At 41.8% G+C, this 13,939-nt stretch overlaps 2 protein-coding genes across 7 annotated transcripts in view; one reads left to right on the plus strand and one right to left on the minus strand.

Annotated features, from left to right (window-relative positions):
* Positions 1-891: 891 nt before the first annotated feature.
* On the plus strand, positions 892-4,438 carry LOC109865998 (uncharacterized). Of its 2 annotated transcripts, none has more exons than XM_020454527.2 (5): positions 892-1,146; positions 1,844-2,200; positions 2,464-2,829; positions 3,287-3,390; positions 3,908-4,438. In XM_020454527.2, exons 1-5 carry the CDS (start codon positions 1,092-1,094, stop codon positions 4,154-4,156), a joined length of 1,131 nt encoding a protein of 376 aa, XP_020310116.1. In that variant the 5' UTR covers positions 892-1,091; the 3' UTR covers positions 4,157-4,438. The 2 variants fall into 2 exon arrangements, with proteins under 2 accessions (XP_020310116.1, XP_020310117.1); XM_020454528.2 differs by having other exon boundaries at positions 909-1,146; positions 2,467-2,829.
* Positions 4,439-7,576: 3,138 nt separating this feature from the next.
* LOC109865791 (trinucleotide repeat-containing gene 6C protein-like) overlaps positions 7,577-13,939 on the minus strand; it is a 61,950-nt gene continuing 55,587 nt past the window's right edge. For 2 of the 5 annotated variants that reach the window (XM_020454237.2, XM_020454236.2), the window contains exon 20: positions 12,320-13,784. In XM_020454237.2, the coding sequence (XP_020309826.1) occupies positions 13,409-13,784 (376 nt within the window). In that variant the 3' untranslated portion in view covers positions 12,320-13,408. Of the gene's footprint in view, positions 13,785-13,939 lie in introns of all 5 variants that reach the window. The other 3 variants (XM_031799562.1, XM_020454235.2, XM_020454234.2) reach the window with 2 other exon arrangements.

A 13,939-nucleotide genomic window follows, 5' to 3' on the forward strand; every position in this document is an offset into this window, starting at 1 on the left:
TTAATAATTATGGATTATAGTATTTGACCTGTTCTCTCAACAAGAGTCCGAACTAGTCTTCCAACTTTCGTAAACAATGCTCAACTGTCTCGGATATGCTGCTGTCATTAATACTGTTACTCCACAATACTCCATAAAGCTGTTACTAGGATTAGCTTCACCATTATAATTAATCTCCCCACTTATAAAAAATTGTCAACATCCCTTTTAAAGGGAACCTTTGTTCAACCTTTGTGCCTGTTTGTTCATTAACTATACATTTCACATAAAGCAAATGGACATGTTATTTCACAAGACCATGTAGGCAGTATCACAGTTGCTCTCCCCTTGCTGATGTGCATACATGTATCCTAATATAAGAATCCAAATGCTTTGTATCAACACTCACTGTATAATAAATCATGTGTATATACTGTACAATTTTCAGTGTCTTTTTTTCAAGCCTATTGTTTAAAAACCATTTTATATCAGGAACAGGACACATCTGAAGCATCTTTGTAAGAGTACCACTAGATGGTGTGGTTGGGTCGTGAACTTGACTTTCTCAAAATAACTGTTTCCAATATCTCCCACGACATTACAGTGAACAGTTAGTCTTGTATGTTGCAACTTTTTAAACATTTTATAAACCAACACATTTAGTTACTTTGAAGTTGTTTGGTTGATACCTAAATATATTCTCTTAGTAGCAGTATTTGGCTGAAATTGACTGATTTTTGCAGCTTTACCAATGGCTAAGAACTCAGTATTTTTATTATCTTAGTATAAGGTCAACACACTTTGTCTGGCTTCAGTATTTTGCAGAACCATCTCATCTTTGCAGATCTATGTTGTAGTAATGGTGGGCGTGGCTATTTGCTGTGACACTAGTGATAGTCATTTAGAAACTTCTCTTCCTCTTTAGCGTTACGTTTTGGAGTGGAGCATATTAGAACTTCCTGTAACTAGTCACCAATTTCCCCTCATCTGGCTGAGACCCCCCCCCCAGTCAGTGAACCACACTCAATAATTCTAGTTTACTACTCCACTTATGTCTGAGGCTCACTGCATGCTGCTCAGTGTGATAGCATCATATAAGAACAAGGGAAGTCATGACTTTTCATCTGACAGGTGTTTGGCTGCTGCTCATGGCATGTACTGTGTTGGGTAAGTTGTGTTTTTGTAACTTTCGGTGTGAGTTTAGTTTATTGGGAACTGTTGGCCACAGGAGGCTGCTGAAGGGAGGACGGCTCATAACGGCTGGCGTGGATGGAATGGCATCAAACACTTGGAAACCACAAGTTTGATTTATTTGATACCATACCACTCATTAACACGTGCCTGTCCTCTCCAATTAAGGTGCCATCAACCTGTGGTGCAAATTTTTTTTCTGCCATTGCATGTTTTGGATGACTTTATTAGGGAGTAGTTTTAATGCCTATCAAAACAGCACTTGTTTGGTGTAGTCTAACCAGAGCCCTGCAACTGTTCCAGAATCATTACGTTGATCATTATGCAGGTGCTTTCTTGACCAGGCTAGGGAGAGCTAAACTATGCTGTCAGTACAATGGGATTCCCTTATGATCACAAACAAGCCATTCAAAAAAACGACCAATGACACTAACGGGGCTCCCGAGTGGCGCAGTGGTCTAAGGCACTGCATCTCAGTGGTAGAGGCGTTCCCTGATTGGAAGTCCCATAAGGCAGAGGACAATTGATCCAGCGTCGCCCGGGTTAGGGTTTGGCCGGGGGAGGCCATTATTGTAAATAAGAATTTGTTCTTAACGGACTTGCCTAGTTAAATAAAAGTAAAATAAAAACGGGGAGCTAACGTTGTATTACTTTCCTATATGTTGCCTCCTAGTGTTCTGTGAAATGGAATTCCTGGAGAGAACGCAGGGTGACTCTACAGAGTTCTACTGTATCTCTGAGTTCAGTGCCTCCAAGCCCATTGGGTTCTACCTGAAACGAAAGTGGCTGCAGCCCAACAGAGAGGTCCTGTTCATGTATACTGAACAAAACCCTGTGTTTCACCCTGACGTCAAAGAGCGCATCCATGTCACGGGAGACCCGAGTACTCACCGGGTCAACGTGACCCTCAGCCAGCTGAAGGGAACAGACACAGACCTCTACTACTGTGAGTTTGTCTTCCCCGATTCCTCCAGCTTAGATCAAAAGATTCCAAGCAAGATGGAGTTATTTCTGTACGTTGTCGATGCTGGTGAGTATTCTTTATGGATTCCTCCATTGATTTAATTAATGTTTCTTGCTGCGAGTGGAGTTGTTGACATCATGATGTGTCAGTCACAGTAGCCTGCCAGTTTCCCCCTTTTTTGTTAATTACTCCAGATGCCATAGCTGAGCCACACTGTTCATGTTATGCATCCTGCCACTGCTTCCTCCTTTAGAATAGCCCTGGCTATAGCAATAGACTCATCTCCCACAACCTCATAGACAGTTATAGTGTTTGTTTCCCATGTGGAGAAGATGCCCCAGACAGCAAGATGGATGTAGGCCTAATAGAGACGTGCGCCGGGGGGTCAGCTGTTCTCCCCTGCCTCGCCCCCTACGGTATCCCCTCGGCCATGGAAGGGGTATGCCTGAAGAGGCGGTGGGGCCGGGCTCCAGTGGAGGTGCTGTTCCACTCAAAGCGCCCCTTTTCCTCCGCCTCGTTCCCCCCAGAAGAAAGGCTTCACCTGGGCACGGGGCTGGGCGGCCTGGCCTACAACCTCACCCTGCTAAAGATGCAGCCGGAAGAGAGCGCCTTTTACAGCTGTGAGCTGCTGCTCCCCGGCAGGCCCGACAACAGTGCCAGGCTAGGGAGACACGTATACTTTGTATCTGTGCAAGGTGGGTCTTTATCTACTTCCCCAGAGTCAGATAAACTCATGGATATTTTTGTCTGCGTCTAGTATGAAGGGGAAGTCGGCGGTAGTTTCGCGAGACAATACTAGCTAGAGTTAGCGCAATGATTCAAACTGCACACAGACATAAAATGGTATCCACAAATTAATCTGCCAAAATCCCAAACTCTCCCTTTTAAACTGTAAATTCATGCCAGAAAATGTCCAGTTTATCTGTGGAAGCTGTTTCTATGACGCTGTATTGTTTATTAACTCTAGTAGCCAATTCAGTAACCCAGGTAACAATTATCAAACAGACAATGTTCTATTAGTAATTCATGTAATGTTCACCATACACAGTATCTGAAGGGTTGTCAATGTATTTTTAATTCCTGTAGTGAGCTGACATTCTGTGAAAGGCTTTAAAGTCTGACACCACATATTGGATTTTGTTGTTTCTCCAGATGTTAGGTGTAGCTGTGCGGGTTACGCTCCACTGCTCTATGCCCTTTCTGCTACTGTGGGGCTGCTACTCATCTTCGTTATGGCCCTGGGAGTGGCTCATTATGTGAGTGGGACTGTAACCTACTCACTATGGACACAACGATTGACACACACAATTTTATTTATAGAAATGGTAGCCAATCCAGTTTTTTTTAATCTATAATTTAAAAAGCATTACAACCTCACATTCTGCAAAATTCTCATACATTTTCTTGAAATCACAAACCATTATTCGCTTTGAGTTTATAAAGCCACACTCTAACCTTTTACAGCCACACCTGTAACCTCTATGGTTGTAGACTGGGGAGACATGATATTGTAATGTTTTTAGATACTTACTCATTTGGTAGCTACTGTATTCCTCAAGTGACAAATGTTGGCAGTACCATAACACTGATTTCTGACCGGTATGACAATGTACCAGTGATTTGTCAAACACATCAAATTGAGGAAGGATGCCACTTTGAATCAAAACATCCATCCTGTTACTATTCACAGAATTTCACACAGGAAAGATACTAGTTTCACTAGTTGTTTTCACCTGCTGCCTTCTCTGATTGGCTTCTGTCCACTGTTGTCAGGGTAAGACCAGAGGCGACCGTGTCAAACCGCAGCCCCACCAGGTCTCCATCTACGAGGAGATGGTCGGGGTGCGGCCCCCCAACCGGAATGGAAAAGTGTCCCCCTCTTACCACCCGAGGCCTCCCTTTCATCTGGAGGAAAAGGATGCTTCTGCCTATGACACCCCCCCCCTGAGGTCTCGACAGGAAAACCACTATGAGAGGCCTGAAGGGGTACCGCTAGTATCTGAAACTGTTGGGGAGATGTGAGGAACGAGGTTGGCCCAATCTCACCAACACTGTGTTTAACTATTCATTTATAAACTGGAGTCTGAACTATAACTACAATTTACTCACATAACTTTCAATTTGGACAACCAACATCCACCTTAGCCCACCTAATTTAGTTTGTTGTACTGTAAATGCTGTTGAGTTTTAATCAAGGATGTTTTTTATTTTATGTAAATGCTGGCAGCTGAATGTTGTAGCGTTTTCTTTTTTAAAGGAATGGTATTCCATTTTTTTTTAAATAAAGTGTAATACTTGTCTTGATTAGTGTTGTATTATTTTGACATTTACATGTATCCATGCCCATTCCTCACTGTCCAGTCCACAGGGAACTGTTATTATTGCCAATCATGGAGATGGGCTTAATATTTCTGCTGGATCAGTGCTGGAAACAGACAAGAATCGTGGCCATCCCATTATACCAGGACTTACAAAAACAATTTCAGGGATGCAACTAGTCACCTTATTGCGAAATTCGCCGTTTTGAATCTAAAATAGGTGACCTACGTGAATCGTGTAGATCAGATGAGAAAAGTTTGGGTCACTACTAGCTGTTAAGCGAACGAGTGAGGCGCGGCTCAACCAATCGTTCACATGACAACAGAATGCCGCGCTCTGGAGAGACAGCAGTAGGGTTCAAATGCAGTTTGCCAGTTACAACAGCGCGTCCCCTGAACGATAGCGAAGAGGTAGGTGAGAAGGTGAAACTTACTTCAGGAGCTGTAACCGAAAAAGAACTTGCATTTGGAAAATTTGAGGAGAAAGTGTGGTGGAACAAGTATTGTTAGCATTGTATCTTGCTATAGTACTTACTGTAGCAGCTGGATCGAATTATCTGTTAGCTAGCCAGATGTTGAGCAACATTATCCAAATAATTGAGTTAATTGTTTGAAAATTAGTTGGCTAACAAAGTCAGACAGCTAGCTAACGTGAGTAACCTAACCAATTCGCTATAGTATTAACTGGTAACGTTATACGACTCGATGTGCCGTACTTGCTTGCTAAGATTTCTGATCACGTTACACGGAACCCAAACCGGTTGCGCGCGTGCGCCATAGTGCATAAATGTATTTTGTCCCCTACACCAAACGCAGGTTAAAATATCAAAACAATCTCAACCAATTATTTTAATTTGGGGACAGGTCGAAAAGCATTAAACATGTATGGAAATGTATCTAGCTTGCTAGCTAATTTGTCCTGGGATATAAACATTAAGTTAATTTACCTGACATGCACAAGGTCCTCTACTCCGCCAATTAATCCATACATAAAACGGTCAACCGTTTTGCTTTTCTTGACTTTATATTGCAATTGGCAACTTTCATAAATTAGGTGCATTACCGCCACTGACCTCGTTCGTCTTTCAGTCACCCACGTGGGTATAACCAATGAGGAGATGGCACGTGGGTACCTGCTTCTATAAACCAATGGGAAGATGGGAGAGGCAGGACTTGCTGCGCAATCTGCGTCAGAAATTGAACTGAATTCTATTTTAGCTGTTGGCGCATGCAAGCAGTGTGGGTGCAATAATTTAATAACAGATTTCAAAACAAACTCTGAACCAATGACATTTGGGGACAGGTCAAAAAGCATTAAACATTTATGGCAATTTAGCTAGTTAGCTTGCTAGCTCATTTGTCCTGGGATAGAAACATTAGGTTGTTGTTTTCCTTGAAATGCACAAGGTCCTCTACTCCTCCAATTAATCCACACATAAAACGGTCAACCGAATCATTTCTAGTCATCTCTCCTCCCTCCAGGCTTTTTCATCTTTGAAGATGGCACGTGGGTACCCGCTTCTATAAGCCAATGAGATGGAAGAGACAGGACTTGCAGCGTGATCTGTGCCAGAAAGTTCTATTTTAGCCTTTGGCAACGCAGACGCACGCGAACAGTAATTGAATAACAGATTTCTACATTTATTTTGCAACGCGAGCGGTGTAGTCAAGCGTATTAGTCCTTGACTGCGTCGTGTGCGTATAAATCTGTAATTGCACCAATGAGCGTCTAGCTAAAATAGAAGTAAAAAAAAATAACTCACTTTTAACAAGAGGTGCTTCTCAAGTGTAAAGTTAAGTGGATTCCTTAGTGGTGTGTCTCAATAGTTGTGTGGGTGAGTTGTCTAAAGGTCGCTTATCCGTCCGCATCTAGTTACTAGCTTTCTCTGGGGGTTGTGTCAATGCTGTGGTTTCTTTGTCTCTAGAGGTGCATTAATTACTAAATGTCCACGTGAAAAATCAAACCCACAGTGAAGACTACACAAGAAAATCGACAAGACACTTTTTAACAGCCAAGAAAAATGTCAATTTATTAATATAGTCTGAAAGAAGCGCCATAACTTATGGAAACATGTTTTTTTCCGGTGCATATCATTAACAATTACATTCTATGAGGAGAAAAAAAAAACATTAAAAGCCATAACTTTCTCAGCAGACACTTCTCCTTAACGTTTTTTTAAAATAAAAATGGCGATAGGCAGATTACCACCTCCTCCCCCTTACAAAAACCGGATTGCCTTAAGTCATGGGCTTTTTCTCAGTATAACCCACAGTGCTTTAGCAGAAGGATAAGCGCTCATTGGTTAAGGATTACACAGCATGGTGAAGCAATAAAGTTGCCATAAATCTGATGAGGGGGAAGAAAATCTAACATAGCACAACAATGACACACCCCTACATCAAACCCTGAACCCCAGAGTACCAGTCCTGGGCCCCAAGAGAAAAGCAGGCCTGGACACTCCCTCCCACTTGTGCATAGATCATGAGCCTTTAAAAACCAGCCCCCCCCCCCCCCCCCTCCACTTCAAATATTTCTTCTGAAACCCATCTATTAGACATTAGAAACTCTTAACTCATTGAATACCTGCCACAGGAACAGAGACATAAGAGTAATGCACAATGCTCCCGAACATTACAGGATGGAACCTCAAAGAAAATACATAAGTAAAACTAAAACCATTGATAATTTTTGTTTCAATGTAAAGCCATTTCTACATCGATTTTACATGTAAACTCCACTTTTTCTCTCTCAAAAAGTTCATTTTCAGTCATTTATTTGGTAAATATGTAACCGCTACAGATTTTTTAGAATCAATGGTATTTCATATTCTATTTAAATCCCTAACTTTCAGTGCTTGGAGTTCAATTTCTCAAATTTATTCTAATTTAAAACTCTCAAATTTAAATAAAAATGGTGGAGTTTGAACTCTGGAAATCCTGGCCTTCCCGAGACAAGATCCACATCTTTACGAGTGTGCAAGATAGTAAGCAGATTGCGTTGCCTTTTTACAAGACAAAATTCAAATAAATCAATACATACGTCTGTCGACATAAAATAAAAATAAAAAAAATTTGAAATACGACAACACTGATCAATCCCAGAGTTCTGAAAGTAGCATAAATCTTAATTTTGCAAAGTTGGTTTAATGTTCATTTGATGGAAGATGGAATTTGTCTTTTTCAACATTATAAAATTCATTTTCCCTCAACTTCAGACAAATGAAAATGTTTGTAAACGACAGATGGCTTTGCAAAAAAAAATAAAAATAGGCACCTCTGAAATGAGTCCTGTAACAAACTCACATCCCCACATAATCCCTTTCCATTTCTCCATGAAGTTAACATGGGGATTTCTAGTCCTACCATCTATGGCCACAAATCTTAGATTGTTCATTTTTTGTAGTCTTTTTTTCATTACATTTGTATGTAATCAGAACAAAATGGTGCAATACTCAATGATAATCCTTGTTTTGGATTATTCCACAATAAAAAGCCACTATAAGGTAGATAAACATTTTACAGATAAAACAAAAACTTTTTCCCCCATTAAGTCCTTGAGTAAACATTTACACATGAATTATCACCCTCTCCCCTCAGTACTTAGTCTCGTTTGTCTACGATTAGCTGAGTGAGGGGTAGAAGACACTCAGTGCCATGTTAGAAGATAGACATTGTTATCAAAATATAGTTGACAAGCAAAAAAATAAACTGAATAAAAGGACAAGACAACAATGTCAATACACAACATACTGAATGGAACATGACAGCAGTCCTAAGCCTGCCAAGCACACAGTCGTTTGCACACATACATTTGACTTTCAAGCACACAAGAATTTTTGCACTTTTTTTCTCCAATATTTTTTAAATCATTTTTTATATATCTTTTTTTAACTGATGACCTCAAAAAGCTTGGAAGTGTACAAGTCAGACTTTTATTTATTTTTTTAAACAATTTTTAAAATTTATATTTTTTACAAAAGACTTCACATTATGTTATTGGCGCTCCTTGATTCAAGTATTTGTGTATTTTTGTGTTGATATGTTTAATGATATTTTTCTCTGCTGGGAAAGTATACATTTAAAAAACAGGTGATTTCAGGTTGGGTTGTTTAGACAAATTCACTCACATACAGTACAAGTACTTCAAGGTACTTACTGTAATATGTTCATAAATCCAGAACGTGCATATCCAACTCCAAGTCGGAAAGACATTACTCATGATCCATCAAGTACCAGTTTAACCCCTAACCCCATTTAATTTCCTTCAGATCACTTATTTCCGGAGGGGAATAAATATTGCTCATTTTCAGTTTGTATTGAACCCAGACCTTTTAAAAGGAACAAAAGGTTTTAGGAGGTTGAGATCCAAGGTGTCTGTTGATGTGCTACCTACCACACACCATACGTACATATCCATATGTGTATATACACACAATCTATCTATAGTTAAGCTGTAGAGAGTGCACGGCGTGCCACCTCAATGCTGGTGCAGCACCACACACAGAGCGGACGTTTGGAGGCCCCCACCCGGCTAATTGGTCTCTGAGTTTGGATCAAGGCAGTTACAGAAACAGGCAATAGTGATTTTTGCTAGTGTGCTGCAGGACACCTCAGAGTCCCAAAAGGTAGCCTTATCCCATTTTAGTTTTAAGAATTTTTGTACCTTTTTGAAATGCGCCCCCTCTCGTTGCCCACCGCAGACGCAGTGAGGCGAGCGACCTGGGCTGATACAGTGGGCCCGAAGCCATCTGGGTCTGTGGAAATATACAGTTGTGGGCCCGCTTTGGGCGGAAACACTAACAAATAGGATAAAATATAGCATCCACAAAAAGGCTCCCCAACCTGCATTCTGGAAGCTAGAGGACTGGAGACATTTCAGCTAGAAGTGCAGAGCTTTAGTTAACATATTATAGATCTTTTATTGATTTTTGTACTTTAAAAAAAACTTTTTTTTTTAAAGATTTTGTGTCAAACTTCATATTAAAAATGACATTAAACTTGAAGAATTTCATTTTTGGTTTAAAAAAATATGTACCCGGGATTACCCGTCAAACTGACTGTGCACCGTAGCATACTTGGATCCCGCAAACTCAGTAAAGATTTTATCCTCAACAACGGGGCATTCCCCACTAAAGCAAAGACTGCCTAAATGGCACCTATGTCCCTATATAATGCACTACCTAGTGAACAGGGTGCCATTTGAGACACAACCATATTATCTCAGGAGTTCAGGATGAGGTGTGTTGCCCCCACCCATCTGTTTAATCCCTCCTGCCCCCCTGCCTCCATCACAAAAGTTATCAAAGATCCTCCATCACAAAGGTTATCAAAGATCCTCCATCCAGAGAGAAGAGCTCTTTCTCCAGATCGTATAACATGGGCTAGTTTTATAGATCTATATATTTTTTGGTATTGGCACATAGGATAACACTGGCCTCTACATTGTAACATTACAGTAGGCCCATAGTTGGGAAGGGAATTCATTACTATTCCATTCCCCCAAAAAACTATTATCCAGCCAATACAAGTCTATAGTACTACTACTGCACAGCTTGCCATTAGTTAGTGTAGAACTTGCTCTCTTACACTACAGCAAAAGGACATACATACAGAGAGAGCTGCATCGATTTACGTCGTCTCCTACCCTGAGATCAAGCTGACAGGAGATCAGTCTTCTTCAGCACAGTAGAGGCCTACTATACCTCCACTCCAGTGGTACTATAGAGGGTGGAAGTTTGGAATACGACAGTGTTGTGGTTTAAACCCAGCTATAAGGACCAAGAGCAGACATGTTCTAAGTGCTGAAGTGTACATACATCAGGAGGTCGTTGGTTCTAGCTCCGAGTCGGTGCTCAATCTTTAGGGCAGGATTGGCATGTTGGCTGTAAAGGGTCCGCAGCCTCTAGTCTTTTGCATAGAAACAGAACTGAGTCGCTTTTTATGTCTGGTCAATGGGAGGGCCATGGTTGCTTTGGAGGGGACTGGAGGAGGGTGTAGCGTAGCAGCTGTGTGAGGGGGCGAGGGGACAGCCCTGGCAGAACCCAGGTGGAGCAGCTAGGGTCAGGCAAGACACACTCACCCATCTGAGACACCCTATTGGTCTAACTTACACATCTTGAGATACTACCTGGAAGTACTACAGCATACTGTCCAAAACAAAGCAATGATCAATCAATCAGTTAAGATACTAACTAATAATAGACAATCAATGACGGGCTGTAGTATTGATCCTCGTTTGCATTCAATACACAGGATGAACATACAGAGGCACCTCTGACCAAAGTGTTTCTGCATATGAACAGTGAAAAGGGCTAATTTCAAGCAGCCACCTTGAAAAGACCACTGCATGTAGACAAAAATAAACCAAAAAATACACAACGTCAAATGAAAACTAAATAAAATGCATCAAACACTGGCAAAATTCTAGAAATTTGACTGTCTCTTGACTTCCAGCTAAAGTGATCTTTGTGTGAAAGAAGATTAGGGGAAATTAAGAGGGTTGGTTGAGACAAGGTTGAGTGCTGCTGGCGCGGTCGTTAGCTAGCTAGCTCCGTGCTGATTGGCCAGTCTTGGAGGGAGCGTGGTTTCCTGCTGGGCTGAGGGTGTCCAATGAGAGAGCTTGGTGCAAGCCCAGGAGGAAATGCTGCTGTGGGGGGTAGCCTTGCCTAGCGACCGTCGCCATGGGCACCACAGCAGAGAGGCACTCAGTGGACCGTGACCATCCCCCTCCCCACTCCGACCGACCGTTGGCCGGAGACAGGTAACATTGCATGTCTAGTGTCTCCAGACAAGAAAAAGGCTAAACATTTTGGAGTAACAGTGATATTCACTTTGATATAGTTAAAAGAAAATGTCTTTAGAAAAAAAATCGCACTGCAGAATATTTTTTTCAGATAAAAGTAGATTTCCATTTTTTTTTTCATCCTGCTACCATTTCAAAGTTCATACAAGTCCTTGGACCAAAGAGGAACAAACAAATACCAGAAGTTATTTCCAAGTATAGATACAGTACAAAAAGAGCCAGTCTCTTTTGTCTTTTTTTCAGTTTTCAAAGTTGCTGCTCCATCTGTCTGATTTATTGGTTTGCAAGTTGAAGCGTTTAGCTTTCTTCATAAGTGCTATGATAAAACCCTTTGATATAGACAAAAGGTTAGTCGCTCTTACATTTTTGTACAGTACCAAATACAAGGAACACTCGTAGTAGATCTACTGCATTAGGAGAAACCCCTCTTATTTGGTATTGTGCCCCTCCAGTGACTCCCCCATCTGGATTCACCCTGTTCGGTGTGGCAACGCAGAGAGGAAGGGCTTTCTCATGTACCCCAGTTCAATATGAGGAGTTTCAGGGCTGCAGGGACCGTTTCTGAACGCACAGTTATAATAGTAACACCATCCTCGCTCCTCCTCTCCGCAAAACTTAACGCAACAGTTTCTTAGGGAGTGGCCTGGTGGGAATCAAAAATGAGAAAAGGTAACGTTTCTGTAGTTCTTAAGTTCTTTGCTTTGATCAACAACAATACAAATCAAGAACGAAAAATGTAAAGAAACCAGCTCCTGCTTTGACTTGAGTGTGGACGGAAGAAGGGTCTGTGGCGTATATATTGCACAATGTAACTGTCACATCAAGTTGAAGCGTTTTTTTGTTGTCGTTTCCAGAAATTGGTGGACCATAATGGGGACGAGAGGGTCAACAACGGAATCAACTAATAATGTTAATTGACAAGAAGCATCTGTAAGTCCTGTTAGGTGAATATAGCTGAAGTCGTAGTTCTGAGCAGTGGTAATCTGAACTCCCAGACGTGAATGATTAGGTTCCAGACGACATATACTCAAGTACACACACACAAAACAGACGCAGCTAGGTCGGTCGATGTGTAATAATCTCAGTTTATGTTGCGATAGATATTATAAAAATGCGCCTGGATATACAAAAATAACAAAAACAGCAGTGTAAATCCCTTTAAGAACAAATGCATGACGAAAAAACAAAAAGGTTTTAACTGATGATTGGTTGGGTCAGTGTTGACAGGCCTCATACTGCCGAGTGACTTGGGGGGGGTCGTATTGATTAGTGCACACGTGGCAAAATGTTTTGCAACAGCATGCGAAAACAAGCTTTTCTTGTTGGACAAAGTTCAGGTAGTCCCTCAGTTTCGGTCCGCTTGCTTCCGTTTCGTTACGCTTGCTTCCGTTTCGTTACGCTTGCTTCCGTTTCGTTACGCTTGCTTCCGTTTCGTTCATAGTGAATACGACCTTGGTTGATCACACTTGTTCTGTTCCATTCACTGGCTCAGAGATGGGAACTGTGCAAGCTTTTAAACTCATACAATTTTCCTTCAGTTTCAAAACAATGGAAAAGGCTTGAGATTGAAGGAGGACCTGGGCCGCAGTAGAGCACTTAAGGCGAATATTAGTGCTTGGAAACAAAAAAATAACATAAGTAAAAGGTCTTTGAACCACATCATTGGCCACGGGCATGCTGGGAATGGTATTTTTTCAAATCAATTTTGAGTTTTGTGGGCAAAGGAAAGATTCAAAATGGCAGCTTTTTCGATTGCTTCTCCTTAAAAAACACTTCACACAGAATGTGCGATATTCATGGAAACTTAAAAACACTTAACGGTTCTCTCTTCATCGAGTCTGACATTTCATTTTTGTTTGCTTCCAACAATTTATCAAATACTAAAAACAAAATCCCCTTTTAAAAAGATAACTAAAAAGAAGAAAACGTAAAAACCGAAGGGTGTAGGGGTCAGCAGTCTTGTGTCGTCGCCCCCAGCCTTCCGGTACACGATTCACAGTTCCGTTGATACTGATTATCGCCACATGATTTGCTTGGTTTTGCTCCTGTTCATTGTAATTTTTTTTGTGTATTTCTGTATTTATTATTATTTTTCCACTGTCTGTTCTAGCATTGAAACATCCATTCTCATGGTTGGTTTGTTAGTGTGTTGTCCTACATGGACTCTCCACTCAGCAGGTCGCCTGGCAACAGCGTGTTAATGGGGTTGGGGCTCCCGATGACGCCGCGACTGTCATCGCCACTAGGGGGCCCCCACAGGCTGGAGTACTGGGGCACGCCCCCCCACAGGAGGTCTCCGCCTCCACCCGTCTTGGCTCCTCCCCCCAGGCCTCCACCACCGCTGCTCCAGTGATGGCCAATAGCGTGATGCTGCGAACCTCCGCCTCCTCCCATGCGCGTCTGATTGGTGCCGGGGTTGGGCTGCCAGCTGGTGGTGGGCGGGAGCTGCTGCTGGCCTTGTGCAAAGTAGCGGTTCACCTCCTCCTCCCCAGCAAACTCTGCCAGGATGGTGGTGTTCCCCAGCACACACCTAAGAGGACAGGGCTCAGTTATACATCACATACTTACTAGTGTTACAGTATCAACATGGATTTTCTTACACTTGGTGAAGTGCAGTACAAGTATTACCTTATAGGCTTTGACAATTTGTCAGTGAGATGTGTATAGCCTAGAAGTTGAGACAAT

Source organism: Oncorhynchus kisutch, linkage group LG20, assembly GCF_002021735.2.
Source record: "Oncorhynchus kisutch isolate 150728-3 linkage group LG20, Okis_V2, whole genome shotgun sequence".
Classification (NCBI taxonomy): Eukaryota; Metazoa; Chordata; class Actinopteri; order Salmoniformes; family Salmonidae; genus Oncorhynchus; species Oncorhynchus kisutch.

Bases quoted from the DNA above. Each gene is read 5' to 3' on its own strand.
- LOC109865998 (XM_020454527.2), top strand. From the start codon at position 1,092: ATGACTTTTCATCTGACAGGTGTTTGGCTGCTGCTCATGGCATGTACT. The intron at 2,201-2,463 runs GTGAGTATTCTT...TCCCATGTGGAG, and splicing joins TCTGTACGTTGTCGATGCTG to AAGATGCCCCAGACAGCAAG. The intron at 2,830-3,286 runs GTGGGTCTTTAT...TTGTTTCTCCAG, and splicing joins ATACTTTGTATCTGTGCAAG to ATGTTAGGTGTAGCTGTGCG.